The 15,426-nt window shown below is 36.1% G+C and overlaps 1 protein-coding gene across 2 annotated transcripts in view; it reads left to right on the top strand.

The window, feature by feature from the left end:
• Positions 1–5,018, top strand: part of SGCZ (sarcoglycan zeta) — a 222,859-nt gene extending 217,841 nt beyond the window's left edge. For both annotated transcript variants that reach the window (XM_027797355.2, XM_005433614.3), the window contains one exon: positions 4,577–5,018. In XM_027797355.2, the coding sequence (XP_027653156.1) occupies positions 4,577–4,804 (228 nt within the window). In that variant the 3' untranslated portion in view covers positions 4,805–5,018. The remainder of the gene's footprint in view (positions 1–4,576) is intronic.
• The last annotated feature ends 10,408 nt before the right edge of the window (positions 5,019–15,426 follow it).

Genomic DNA, 15,426 nt, shown 5'->3' with positions numbered 1-15,426 from the left:
TCCATTTTTTAAAACAAAAGCATAGAAAGAGTCTTTTCCTCAACTTTGATATTCCAATTATATCATGGCTTACTGGAAATCAGTATTAAAAGTCCAAGAGACTAGTCAGATTTATTGGGGGAACTATTTGTTAAAAGTTGTCAAGAGCTGCTGATTAAAAGTATCTGACATTACTGTCTCCTGTTTAATATCCGGTAGAGTTACTGTTGAAATTGAAAGTATTTTATCACAGTCATGTTCTGACATCAGTACCTGATTTTTCTCCAAGTGCAGAACTATGCTGAGCACTATTCAGTATAAAAGATACATATACTTACATAGAGCTTACACTGTTGAAGGCTACTGGGTTTTTATGCAATACTATTGATAACTCCATCATTGCTACCTTAATATTTCCTACATCAAAGTTGGACTTGTTATCATTTCTTTTATTATTGATAGGAGAAGTGAAAGAGTACTTTTTGTTACTCAGTATTCCATTGATGATTGTCTTTTGTTTCCTTCGTTCATTCTACCAGTTCCTAGCTTCTAGTTTGCTACCAAATTCTTTTTTCCCTCATCTGTTACTTTTTTTTTCTTATGCTCACTATAGTTACTTTCGCATTTACTACTAGCTGAGCTGAATGTTTCTGCATGTGTAATCTTTTTTTGTTGTTGTTGGTTTTTTTTGGTTGTAATTCTAGGTGAACATTATTAAGTTGTTCTCATCACCATCCGTATTTCTTCCTTCTAATTTTTTTCTGCAGGGGTTTTTGACTCCTAATTATCTCAGGTCTATGATACTGGACTTTTAAAGCAGCAATGGGTGTATGTGTGTGTAAATACATAATTCCTTTGTCATATAAATTAGAAAAGAAAGATGATCATTTGCTGTATTCTGTTTTTGTAATTAATTCCTCTATCAGTCAGAATGTGAATTAAAACAAACATCATGCTATGCAATTGTCACCTGTGCCTCTGAAATTCTCCCTTTCTGTTCCTTTTGGTGTAAATTTGCATCAATGACAGTATTTCACTCTAGGAACTGGATAATTCACAATGATAGGGGGGTTATATTGTTTGGGACTACTTTCAGGCTGTATTTCCTTTGATAATCCCAGTCATTTACAATGCTTCTGTTATGAATGGTAAAATGACTATTGTTTACAAACAGGGAAGGACTGTTGAGTGACAGGGTGTCAGAAGACATCTTGGGCATAGGAATCATGACATGATGGAGTTTTTGATTCTCAGAGAATTAAGTTAGGGGGTCAGCAGAACCACTACCTTGGACTTCCAGAGGGCAGACTTTGGCCTGTTTCAAATTCTAGTTGACAGAGTCCCTTGGGAGGCAGTCCTGAAGGACCAAGCATTCCAGGAAGGATGAACGTTCTTCAAGAAGGTAGTCTTAAAGGTGCAGAAGCAGTCCAGCCCCATGTGTTGAAAGACAAGCCAGTGGAGGAGAGCACCAGCCTGGCTGAACAGAGAGATTTGGCTGGAACTCAGGGGAAAAAAGGAGAGTTTATCACCTTTGGAAGAAGGGGAAGGCAACTCCAGAGGACTATAAGTTGTGAGGTTATGCAGGGTGAAGATCAGAGAGGCAAACATTACCACAAAGGATAAGGAAAAGGCTGAGGTACTTAATGCTTTCTTTACCTCCATCTTTAATAGTAAGACCAGCTTCTCTCTGGCTACTCAGCCCACTGAGTTGGAAAACAGGGACAAGAAGCAGCATGAAGTCCCCAGAGTCCAGGAGGAAATAGTCAGTGACCTGCTGCTCCACTTGGACATGCACAGGTCTATGGGGCCAGATGGGATCCACCCAAGGGTACTGAGGGAGCTTGTGGAACAGCTCACCAAGCAACTCTCCATCATCAATCAAAAGTCCTGGCAAACTGAAGAGATCCCAGAAGACTGGAGGTTAGCAAATGTGATGCCCATCTACAAGAAGAGCAGAAAACATTCTGAATGCCATCACGTGGCATGTGCAGAACAGCCAGGGGATCAGGCCCAGCCAGCATGGCTTTATGCAAGGCAGGTCCTGCTTGACTAACGTGATCTCCTTCTACAACAAGATGGCCGACCTAGTGGATGAGGGAAAAGCTATGGATGTTGTCTACCTGGACTTAGTAAAGCCTTTGACACCACCTCCCACAGCTTTCTCCTCAAGAAACTGGCTGCTTGTGGCTTGGATGAGTGTACCCTTCACTGGATAAAAAGTGTAGGGTACTGGCTGGATGTCTAAACCCAAAGAGTGGTAGTAAATGGAGTCACAAGTGGTGTTCCCCAGGGCTCAGTGTTAGGGCCAGTTCTGTTTAGTATTTATATTGATGATGTGGACAAGGACATTGAGTGCACCTTCAGTGAGTTTGCAGACAAACCAATTTGGTAGGGGTGGGGGGGAGGAGGGGAGGGGGAGTGCTGATCTGCTGGAGGGCAGGAAGGCTCTGTAGGGGGATCTGGACAGGCTGGACCGATGGGCCAAGGCCAGTGTATGATGTTCAACCAGGAGAAGTGCTGGGTCCTGCACTTGGTCACAACTGCCCCATGCAACACTACAGGCTTGGGGAAGAGTGGCCTCGAGGAAAATGACCTGGGGGTGCTAGTTGACAACCAGCTGAACATGAGCCAGCAGTGTGCCCAGCTGGCCAAGAAGACCAATAACATCCTGGTTTGTGTCAGAAACTTTGTGGCCAGCAGGACAAAGGCAGTGATCATCCCCCTGTACTTGACACTGGTGAGGCTGCACCTCCAGTACTATGTTCAGTTTTGGGTCACTCCCTTCAAAAGGGATGTTGAGGTGCTGGAACATTTCCAGAGAAGAGCAACAAAGCTAGTGAAGGGTCTTATGACAAGCAGCTGAGGGAACTGGGGGTGTTTAGCCTGGAGAAGAGGAGACTCAAGGGAGAACTTATTGGTCTCCTCAGCTCCCTGAAAGGAGGCAGGTGGGTGTCGGTCTCTTTTCCCAGATAAGTAACAGGACGAGAGGACATGGCTTCAAGTTGCATCAGGGGAGGTTTAGGTTGGATATTAGGAAAAATGTCTTCATTGAAAGAGTGGTCAAGTATTGGAACAGGCTTCCCAGGGAGGTGGTGGAATCACCATCCCTGAAGGTATTTCAAAATGTGTAGATGTGGTGCTTAGCGACATGTTTTAGTGATGGACTTGGCAGTCCTGGGTTAACAGCTGGACTTGATGATCTCAAAGGTCTTTTCCAATCTACATGATTTTGTGATTCTATGATTCTACGACTGTGCATCAGCCCTTGTATGGGATTTTTCAGGCCTTCCTGATTTTTTTCCCAGCCTGTTTTTCTTCACCATTCTCTAAGTAAGGGCTTAGTAGTGCTTTTGCATTGCTTTTCTGCCACGTAGCACTGAATTTATCATAAAGTAATACTTGCTTCCTGTAGGAAAAAGCAATATATACCGTAACTTCCCAGGCTCTTTACATATACTGCCAAAATTGTGATACAATGGTGTCAAGTTGGCTTTGTTGATTTTCAGTATCTTATTCAAAACAATAGCAAGTATTTAAGGAACTTTCTTTTCCTAACCTTCATACTGTTATCTGCATGGCTTAATGCCATTTTGATTTGTTACCCGTCTTCTAGTTCTTAGTCTGCACCCGAGGTAATAACTGATCTTACTTCAGCTCTCATTTACTTCTTTCAAAAATAAAAATAAATTCTAAACAGCTGGAAACTTGTTTGTTTGGGTCAGTGGAAGACATGTTTTTTTTTCCTTTAGTTAACTAATTTCATGAAATTGTTTATTCAACACCCTGAAAATGTAACATAAGTGTAAATATTGCAGAGCTAGATACAGATTCATAAACATTACCTGTATCTGCAGTTTCATGATGAATCGTGTTATTTTCAGTGGAAGCACATTAAAAAAAAGAAACATTTTTAAAAATCATACTCATTGTTCAGAAACAAATGGGAATAGCTTGATGGGCTTCTTAATAAGACTTTAACCTAAAATCTTTTCTTCTCTTAATTTACATCAAATAAGCTCTTTATTTTGTGCATATGACTCTACCCTTATTCAGTTATTCTCTGGATGGAGCTGTTGTTAAGACCCAAAAATTTAGAACAGTTCAGCATGTATTTCCAGCTGCTTACAGGAACACACTGGGGAATGTGCTTTAATGTCACTTCACACTTATTAAAATACAAGTTATTCTGGAGCAAGGATATAATACTGCCATGAATGAATAATTTTTAATCATAAAATGTACAAGTGAAAATTCAACCTGTTCAAAAATATTGTCAAAATGTTTTTGTATGACAGTGCTTGTATCTGAATCAACATGTTGGTTGAAGTATTTGCATATACTGTAGTACTGAGTATCAATGGATATAGAACTACGCTGAGTTGAAAAACAGGAAATGTCAGGGCTTTATTTCTAAAAAAATTATTTCTAATACATATTTCTAATGTTTCTAATAATATTTTTTATAATTCTAAGAAAATATTTCTAATTTTTTAAGCTATTTCTAAAAAGCTCATGACTGCCTCAAAACACTTCTTTAAAATATGTCACAATGCTGAAAGAAACTTACTTACTCCTTTTTTTTTTCCCCCTTTTGTAGATATTTTTAAACGCAGATACAATTCGCCTGGGAAATCTACCAGTGGGTTCCTTTTCCTCCTCCTCCTCCTCCTTCTCCTCCTCCTCCTCTTCCTCCTCACCCAGCTCTTCAGCTCCTCGCCAGACTATCTATGAGCTCTGCGTCTGTCCCAATGGTAAACTTTACCTGTCCCCAGCAGGAGCAGGCTCCACATGTCAATCCAGTAGCAACATCTGCTTGTGGAGCTAGAATGACTCCAATTTATCCTCACACCAGAATAGCCTTTTGTTACTATCCCTCTGCTTCACAGTTCTGCTCGGTTTCCCTTGTGACAAGTTTGATGCTTCAAACGGCCTGCAGAGCAACTTCTTCCAGTGTAAGCAGGAATACAGCGCTGCCTTCTCTTGTGGTTTGTGTTGCCACTCAACGTAGAGATGGAAGTGAGATATTCAGAAATCAATGTATTCTTCATCAGGAAACCTGGAACATAATATCACCTTTTGTCCAAAAGGGAGAATAACACAGGTGCCTTTGCTACATGAAGTGAAGCACATAGTTTTAGATTTTTGCAGGACCTGGATATGAACTGCACATATACATATATATATACACACAGTACATTAAAAAAAAAAAAAAAAAAATTGCCCAGAGTCTGATGGTGAGATGAATTGGTTCCCCCTGTATGATAAACAACTGTACTGTCTGAAAGCACAATTTTCCATTCATCTTTTTGGATGTAAACTTTTATCCCTGAATTTTAAAATTTTGAAGCATTGTGTGATGCTTGCTTTACTAAACAATTAAATTCAGTAAATGGTTTTTAACACAAAAAGAGACAGAATCCCTCCCTGAGTTTGGTTTCTTTAAAGTGTGTTGTTACTCTTTGTCTACTAAGTCTAGGGTTTTGTACACTAGGTAAATTTTGGAATTGCTCAGCAATATTACCTTTCAAAGTTAAAAAGACATCTGCTCTTGTTTGTCAGATCGGAATGGCCTTATGTAGTATTTTTGTGGCTACTGCATGTGAAGCAATTGCTTTAAGCAGAACATACACTTTCTGGAAAAGTAGAACAGGGTAAAGAGGGAAATACAGACAATATGTTTGTTGATCAGTGTATTGCTCTTCACAAGGTATTTATAATTGGCAAATGCAAAATCAAGATAAAATCTTCAAAGATACATCTCATCCATTTTCTAGCTATGTCTAACTGCTGCCATTTGAACATAGTACAAACATTAGTACTAATGTAATGTGTAATGCTGAGAAGCAATGCACTAACAACTGGTATGACATTCACATTTATTATTCTCTTTTGTTTACATCTGCCGCTAAGGTTTTCAAAGTAATAGTAATATATATAAACACATATTAAATGACATTCAATATTAAAAAGTAAATTGATATTACATTGACTGTCAGGTCTGTGTTTAAATTATGCAGCCCCATTTGCACTCAGATCTCACTGTTGACTTCCTTTTTTGACAAGTTTGATGTGGAATTTTGCTCTTGTATAAATGTTCATACTTGTTTGGTTTGTTCGGTAATTGAAATCTTATAAAAAATGCTTTGGTATACTGCTAGTAAATTTAACACAACATTGATTAACAAGAGTATCTTGAAACTTGCAGAACCCAGGAATGTAAAACAGTATAAAAATGTTTCCTATTGTGGAAGATGGCTTAATTACATGAGGTAAGTGTGCTTTTTAATTCTATTCTTTAAATTGCATCACCTAGCACGTTAGCTTTAGAGGTGTCTGAATGTAAGATCACCAATGCAATGGCAGCTTTTGCCAAGTAGCTAAAGTCAGGGCAGACAGTGCAAGGTGGGTATTTCTACGCAATGTTTCTTTCTTCTTACAGAAAAAAAAAATAAATGAAAATGGGCAAACTAATACTATCGTTTACTTTCTATTTTATTACCACCTAATATGGTTGATTTTGTTTTCACAGGTGAAATTCACTCCTCTGCAGATGACCCGCACAAGACATGGCTTGACTGGTGCTTGCCTTTCCATCGGCCCTCTTCAGAGGAGTGAATTTCACCCAACAGCAAGAATTCTGTATTTTCTGTTTCTACCAGTTAAATGAAGATTTAAAATTGATTATTTTATCTCTTCAAGAGGTTTTTAACAGCTGATTTGTTATTTCTTTGAACATTTTATTCTTTCAGTAGGAAAGAAAATATATTAGAAAATATTGCAAGAAAATAGACTAGAAGCCTGAGGATTTTTAGTAAAAGGGACAGAAAGAGATGACAAAGAAGGTGATAATAAACCATTAGAAAGTGTAGCCATACAATATACCTTTAAAACTGTAGGGAAACAGTTGTTTTTTTCTTATGCACACAAGTAATAGAAAGGTAGTTTGAAAGACATGCAGATGAATAGAATTTCAGAAGGAAAATATATAGATCTGTATGAGGACACATCTGTATGTATTCATTATCTGTGTACAGCTACATACACTGGTGGCTATAAAAGATGAACAGATTACAGTGACCAATTTAATTGCGGCTTCTTACAAATTGCCACACAAGTAGACTAAGATTTTTTTTCCTCCTCAAACCCACAGGATAGCTTGCAGATACTTTGCCATGAATTTTCCATTCAAAATTTCTTCTTTGTTTGCTCTTCACCTTATGTGATTACTTACCTGTAATATATATGGAAGAGGCTTCTGCCCACCAGAGGGAAAGACCCAGCCTTTATAAATTGTAAACAAATTTGGAAGGGAATTGGCAGGTAAAAAAAAAAAAAAATCTTTTGTTACTAGATTCATTGTAACAGCAAGGCTGGAATAATCTACCACTTTATATGAAGAAAACTCAGGGCAGAGGTGCAGATGGCACACTGGACTCAAAAAACCCAAGCCACTAAGTCCACATAGCTCTGCACTGTCAGGATTTTCTTGCTTGGAGTCCCTTCAGAATGAAGTAGACAATTTTTGAGAGCTTAAGCAACCTATGACATAGCATAATGAGTTCTCATAATGTCTTAATATTGTGGCGAGTTTCATAATTTTGATGTGTTTTTTTAAATCCATTGAAAACTGTAAGGGGGAAATCTCAGTTTTTATTTTAAAGAATGCTTCTAGCCCACATGATTTCAGAAAGTATTGGAAAAGTGATTTCAATGCATTTAGAGAACTATAAAATTAAAACACCAATAATCTGTAAGCTTCATCATCATTCCCGAGTGGAAGGAGAAACAGACCCAGTGGGTTTGAATGTTTGGAGCTGGCAATAGTGAAAACTTCAGTATTAGAGCTCTTCTGCTTATATTACACCCCAAAAATATCAGAAAAATAGCACAATTCCACAATGTCATTTCAGATGGAAGGAAACTAGAAGATCTTGGAGCAAATATCATATTAAAACATGGAGCCATAGCTGTGCTATTTCAGTGCTGGTTTTATAATGCTGTGGTCATTGTGTGCGAAGCCATAGGAAATTCTCAGATTCTGTCACCTTCCTCATAGATTACTGGCCCTGTCTCCAAGTTATTTCAGTCTTTGTTGGCCATTTATATCTATCATTCAGGCTATTATTAAGCCCCAGGTAATGTTTCTCTAGGTAGTTTATCTGAATATTTTTATTGTGTATTTAGAAAAGGTATGTCACTTCTTACTCTCGTTAAGGTAAGAGTTTCCCTATAACAAATCCCTCTGTTGTGATACCTGTAGGGAAAGATACGATATTTTAAAGCATTACTATTAGTGCAATTAAAAAAGAAAAAACCCAAACCAAAACCAAAAGTGGCTAAAATATTCCCCTGAGTTTTTTTATATTTTACAAATACATGTATCGAATAAAGCTTCTTTTTGTACTAGAATGTTTATATGGGAACCACTAAGAAGGTATTGCAGCTGTTTGACTTCTTCAGGGCTACCCTTATGACAACAATGAAATCTATGAAAAGACCTTATTAGTTACATGTATTTAATATATACAATAGATTTATCTTCTGTAAAAATATCTCTGTCATGATATTATAGGATACTGTCTCTTTCTTGTTTAAAAAATAGAAAAATAAAAGCATCAGCCAACCTCTCTGAGCACTGTTAGCTGTATGGTTTTGTATTGCAGTTCATTCATTGTTTAAGTAATAAGACCAAAGACTGACACTTCTATTATATCTAACACTATGACACTGCTGCTTCTACTAATTCTGTTGGAATGAAGAGATGATGAGTTGTAATTACAACATGAAACTGTAACATAGTTTAGATTTGTGCAGCATTTTGAGCTGTAGATTGTTCACTTTTTCCCAGGGTTTAATTTTTGTGTCAGTGTGGTGCAGTTACATTACTGTTCATGCATAAGAGGATCTTTTGGTGTTCCTAAGAAAACAAAGGAATGTGTATTCCAAAACATGTCAAGATATTGATTGTTTCAGCTGAAGTTATACTGTTTACAGAACAGTGGCTTGAGTGGATAACAGAATTCACTTTAAACCATTTTAGATATAGAGGGCTACTAAGTCTGGATTGAAGGTACAGCCATAAATGTCTAAAAGGATTTAATGAAGGATGTTTACGATATTCGGTTGCTAACACCATGTATTTTTTTAATAGTTTTTTTTAAATTCTAAATCACTGTCTAAATAAAATTTAAAAATTCAAAACCCCAACCATTAGATAATGGAATTGTTATCAGCTGATTAACTGTAATGCATATGTAAATTGAATCGCAGTTTAAGTGTCATATTGTTTCAATCAGTACTCAGTAAAGGTCTGCTAACCATTTTTGTTTTGTAACTTTTATGTTAATGATTTTCTTGTGTATATAAATATATAAAAAAGATGGGAACTATTTTCTTACACATACTATGCAATATATTTGTAAAACTGCAATATTACCAAAATTACAAAAGCTGTGCTTTTGTACTCTCTTCCTTTATGTAAAACAAATCTTTTTTCTATTTAATGGACTGCCTGTCTTATAATTGTAGATAACATTATTCAAAAGTAGTACACTGAAACATTTTTTTATTTCAGTTTCCTTGGATTTTTTGTTTTATGAAAATATTAGCAAGGTTTTGGAAGTTGGACATTGCTTTTCCTGGAAAGCTAGAACTTTTACAGCATGTAATTAACACAGTCACTTTGAAATCTCTCCTGTACTTCTTTCATTTGATCTTAGTATTTGATCTTAGTATTTTCATCTGGTGCTGCCATATAACCATGAATAAATGTGATGATACATAAAATGGGAAACGTATCAGAACTCATTTCAAGAATAATCAAGAGGGAAACTTTCCAAGGGTAAGAGGAAGATGTAGGAAAGCTAATGAGAATTTTTTAGGTTTTCTGTGTATTTTTATTTGATAGTTGTTTTGTTTGCATTATTCCTTACTTTTGCCTACATTAGCCATATGGTAATAGCTTTAATTTGTTTTTCAAATTTTTGTCCTCACACTAGGTATACCAGAGGGTTTTTTTCAAAAAAGTTTTTAAAAACAACAGACACTGCATTTAAATGCAGTACTTATGTTAAGGAAATCCAATTTCAAAGAAGTATAGGTTTTAGTTCTACATCAACATTAGTAAAGTTACAGTTATAGTGCTGCATCTCATCTACTGTAAAAGCATATTACACACCCAAGTTCCTTTGCACCTTGCCAGAATAAGCATAAACTGTACATTTATCTGTACAATTATGTTTAAACTACACCAGTTTACAAGCCACTTGACAATTACACAGTCATGTAAAAGGTCTTGTGGTGATGTCAAGGCAAACAAATCCTCTTTACGTTTAAATTGGGTAGCGTCAGTTCTGCCTATAGCATGGTATTGCACAGAGCTCTGGCAAAAAGCAAGGTGAGCATCTGGGTGGTTTGTTTGCGCTGAGCTCCTTGGCGCCATGTACACAATTTCAGAAATATCCACAGTAGCCAGACAGTAGCTAACTGCACAATGCCTACAAAAATCATAACTTCTGTGCAAGCACAACAGTTGTATAGATCCATCAGTAATGCAGGTCCTGCCGAGTCTCAGGTGACTAAAACATGATGGCTGATACAGAAAAAAAAAAAAAAAATTACTCTTAGCCATTTTATTCAGGCTTGTACTAGTCCAGCCTGGGAAAACCTAATGACATTGAGATAAATTGAAGGTATAGTGAAGAAAAAACACCATAAACATTGTGTTGATTCTACACAGTCCATACTGAGACTAGAATTTAATACAAGCTCTCTGTGTAAAATAGGGTCTCCTATGAAACTTTGAACTGACCTTCAAATTATATTGTTTGAATTTAGAAATATTATTTGATCTTTAACCAATAAATTTCTTGTACAGGCCAGGACCAGGAAAAGTTTCAGAAAAGCAAAGGTAAAAGCGTATATTGTATATCTGGTCTGATTAGAGTCAATTAACCACAATTCAGCCTAAGAATAAATAAATAAATTTAAAGTAGAAAGTTTCCCTTGGTTTTGTGAAAACTTTATTTAAGGACAGTTGACCTTCTTAAGGAGTGTCCAGCCTTTCCAGTGTCTCAAATTCTGACATGCTTAAGCACTGAGAGTAATTTATATTAAAAAAAAATTGGCCTTTGATTTAAGTTAATTTAATACATGACTTAATATGAGAAGTAAAGGTGCCTTTTAATCACATGTATATCTCCTTGTTTGTGAGACCTGTAAGTTCAGCTTCCAGCATCATCTGGAATACAATGAATAGGACTTGGGCATCACAGAAGCATTCCTGAAGGCAAGACATTTTGTTGTCTGTGCATTACGGTATTTTGGGAGCTTGCATACAGTCATTCTTCACCACTGAGATCTGTGTTCTAGCATAGTAACTTCTAATTATATTTTTCAGAACTATTCTGAAAAAAAAAATGTGTTTCCTTTCTAGATGATGTTTACTCAGTTTTCCTGTCCCAAACACTACAGCAGTTAATGAAAGTAAAATCCTCCCCCTTAACTCCCACCCACTTACTTATTCAGCTGAACTTCAGTTATCCCCCTTAGCCTTCTTCTTGCTTCCCAAATAACAAAAGAATAGACAATGGAAGGGATTTAGCTGTCGCTTTATCAGGCTTCTTCCTTTGTGACTTACTGGAGCTATATCAAAGGGGAAGTTTCTACCATGGAGAAAGATTATTTACTTTGTGAAAACAGCTCTTATATAAGAAGAAAAACATACACATACACACAGGTAAATATCAATTTTAGCCTGATTTACTAGAATGAACGTTGAAATTTTTTGGAATATAAACTTCTTAATAACTTTTAATTTCTTATAAGTTTTATCATTCAATGAACATATTTAAAATACCATAAAATAAATATTCAAGCTATCTTATCATGTTATAATTTTCAGGTTTTGAAAATAAAAAAGTAATCACTGAGCTAATTATTTTCCCCCTCTACTGAAGTATTTATTTACTTTCACAAATTTGAAAGAAAAGAAAAACCCTAACATGTTAAATAACATAAATCTATTAAAACCCCCTACTAATAACAAAATATTGTTCCTATAGCTCATTGCCGATATGCTCATTCCTCCTAGGTAGATTAAGAATCTGATTTCTTTTACAATGGCACACCTTTCTGTTGTTTTGTGTGGTCTCTGGAGGGATTGGGAGCTCCTGATGCTAAAGGAAACACAGTATCTATACAGTAGTAGAACCAACTGTCATAATATCTCCCACACTACAGCAAGGGCATGTACTCATGTGAGCAGAAAGTGTCTCCTACGGCAGTTTGACGCTGTGAAGACAACACTCAGAATGCTTTCCAGCTCCATGCTTCCCAGGATGTGTAAGACATGGCACTACAACAACCTTGGACAGATAGACAGAAAAGCAGTGGGGTTTTTTTTATCTGCAAAACAGCCATGTTGCAACAGTACAGAATAGAAATATAGTTGAAAGCTGAAGATATATATATATATGTATTTTTAAAGTGAAAAAACAATTACTAGACTTCTCCCTAGGCCTAATAGTAACCCGGAAAAATGGACAGAAAGTCAAGTGGAGATGAATCATTTTTATATCTTTATATCCATGGAACTTTCCTTTCTTTTCATGACTCTTTTTAAAAACACCTTGGAAAGGATAAAAGCAGTAACCTAGGTATAAATTTTGTGTTTCTCAGATAGAAGGTGACAGTGAACTCTCTGCACGTGTATCTCTGTTTATGCTGGAAAGAACTGAAAATAGGTCAGTATGCTGGGATGGATTCAAACAGTGGTAAAGACAACAGGAAAGACTGAAAAATTCCATGTCTTTGGGTTAGGCTTCCCATGTTCATTAAAAGTTTGTGCAAAAAACATGTCATGGTCCATAACTTTTTACACTGTATTTCTAAAATACATTATTAACATTAGTATAATTTTCCCTCTGAAAATTGTTCCCACTTCTAACTACAGGTGCCACTTTGGCTGCCACACAAGGAGAGCTCTAAATAATTATGCAGTCTTCACTCATTTGTCAAAACCAAGTTAACAAATTACGAGATGTCCAAAGTGAGTCATAAAAGGAAACATTAAAAAAATCTACTGCCACTGTTTTTAATATTTAAGGCCAGTGTTCTCACAGTGGAGGAGTTATACTGCAATAGCTTTGATCTTCTTGATCTTCCCAGTGACTTTTAAAGAGACTCTGTAATCCATGCTGCTCCCCTTCCCTCTGCCACAGGGGAGTTAAGGAAATTAATATTTGTCATTGGGGTTTGGGCTTGATTTTTGTTGCACGGTCTATCTTTAGACTTACTGTAATCCCTATTTTTTAGTGTAAAGGGGAGAGACAAACGTGATGGCAGCTACTGAAGCTGACATTATTCATTGCCACAGGGAGCAGGTTATTGCTTAAGATAATTGTTACTACTACAATGGAATGAAATGCAGGGGGGGAAAGGGAGCATATAACCAAAACATAAAACAGAGAAAGAGTGTGAAAAGAGAATAAAGGCATGGGAAAAAGAGAGAGTGGTATTAGAAGAGGTTTACAGTTTAAAGAGGAAGACAATAATTTGTGTGAAAATTTCTTTTTATCTCTCTGGCATCGTCAAATATATCATGCCCAAAGTGCAGGAAGCAGAGGAAAAGCTTCAGGATACCATTGATTCAGAAATCATTTCCAAGACTAGAAATGTCCAGTTCATACTAAAGTGGTAGTGCAGACAATATCAGAAAATCTGTGTTGCTTCTCTGGCTGTGATGAGAGGCATAGCTGTGTAACCTATAAGATGCGGAAGCTATATAGAAGACAGAATGTTTTATGTACAAAAGGACAGTGCTGGAAGAAGAAAGGAGTCACTGAGGCTTACATTAGCCCACAGCAGTGTAAACAGAAAAAAGCTGGAGCAACAAGTAGGAAATGGAGGATCGTTTATAGATTGTTGTTTGTTTGTTTGTTTTAGTTTTGAGGGACTATTTTTTAGCTAAGAGTCTAGACTGTAAGGAATTTTCTTATTTCCCTTTTTTTTTTCTTTCTTTTTTTTTTTTTTTCCCCTGAACAGTATCTGGGAGCAAGCATTGCCTTCTACTGTGATTTGTTTCACAGCACTCAAGAAAAGTATATAGGTATGCAAAAAATTTATGAAAGCAGGCCTACTAACAGGCATTTCAGAAGCAACAGCAGATTTCTTGTGTTCTGAAAGGTAGATCCACCAGCTAAAGGACTGGGCTGGACAAAGCTTTTGTTTGTGCAGTTTTTTTTAAGTACATAGTACATTTATGTCTGCCCAGATGAGTACTCTTCTTATATGACCTTGTAAAGCAATAGTTTATATCTCTGCTTATGAATTAGATCACATATAATGCAAATTTTACATACAGGTATCTTTTCTCTATGATAACTATTGCCACCTCATCTTCAAGTTTCTTAGCATAAACTGCTGGACTACAGTAGACCTACCAAAATGCTGACATTAAACTATTGGTACTTCCATTTTTGTTTAGGAAAGCCTAGAACACTGTAGCAGGCCTCTCCACAGTGTTGTAATAGTACAGGTCTCTTCTCATGCATGTTAGCATATACTTGTGAGCAAGTCACCACATGATTATCAGACTCCTGGAGCTGCTTCCTAAAATGATTTATTTATTTACCTCCAGTTTCCAAAATCTTGCATGGCTTTAATATAATGTGGGTTTTATCTTTTTTGTTTAACTATAGTACATTATGTACTTTTAAAGAAATTTAAATTATATATCTAAACCACAAAACTTTATTAACGGCCATATGTTTCTGAGAACTGAAAGGGAAAAATACATATAAATCACATTGTCTCACATTTTGCAGAACAGTATAATTTCAGTTATTTAGGCAATTTTCCTATCTATTTTTGGGAGACCTACCAAGAAAACATTTAATTAAATTTGACACTGTACAGTTTGCCTAACAAATATCACTTCAGTTAGACTATTGCAATGACAAAGCATTTACATTCCAAAGAAAAATTTCTAAATGGTGTATTATTCCCTTTTAGAAGTAAATAATGTATTATCATGTTGTGAAGTATAACAAGTTAAGTTATATCAATTTTTAAATAAATGTAAATAAAATCCTTTAGAATAAACTTTTGTGAAATGTGCACCTGCAATTTCTTGAACTTTTCTATTAACACAATTAATCTGGAAAATAAGGTAAGGTACATGCTAATTCTTCTCATATTTTATGTTGTTTTCCATTGCTTTGCATATCCTTTGTATGTGTGGGATATACTTTTTGATGTTCGGATCATTTTTATGGGGCAGAGTTCATATATTTTTGCTCTATTATTTAATGCATATCAGCTTATCCTTGGATTTATTTATACTGAATGCAGTTTTTTTTGCTACACTTAACATTTAGGTTAAGGTCCTTCAAAGCTCTGAATATGTATTTAACTATAAGTATGTGAGTCATTCCAGTGAACTTAATG

This window comes from Falco cherrug, chromosome 1 (genome assembly GCF_023634085.1).
Source record: "Falco cherrug isolate bFalChe1 chromosome 1, bFalChe1.pri, whole genome shotgun sequence".
NCBI classification, from domain to species: domain Eukaryota; kingdom Metazoa; phylum Chordata; class Aves; order Falconiformes; family Falconidae; genus Falco; species Falco cherrug.
Note: the sequence above shows the minus strand (reverse complement) of the source record. Positions and strands in the feature narration are given on the sequence as shown.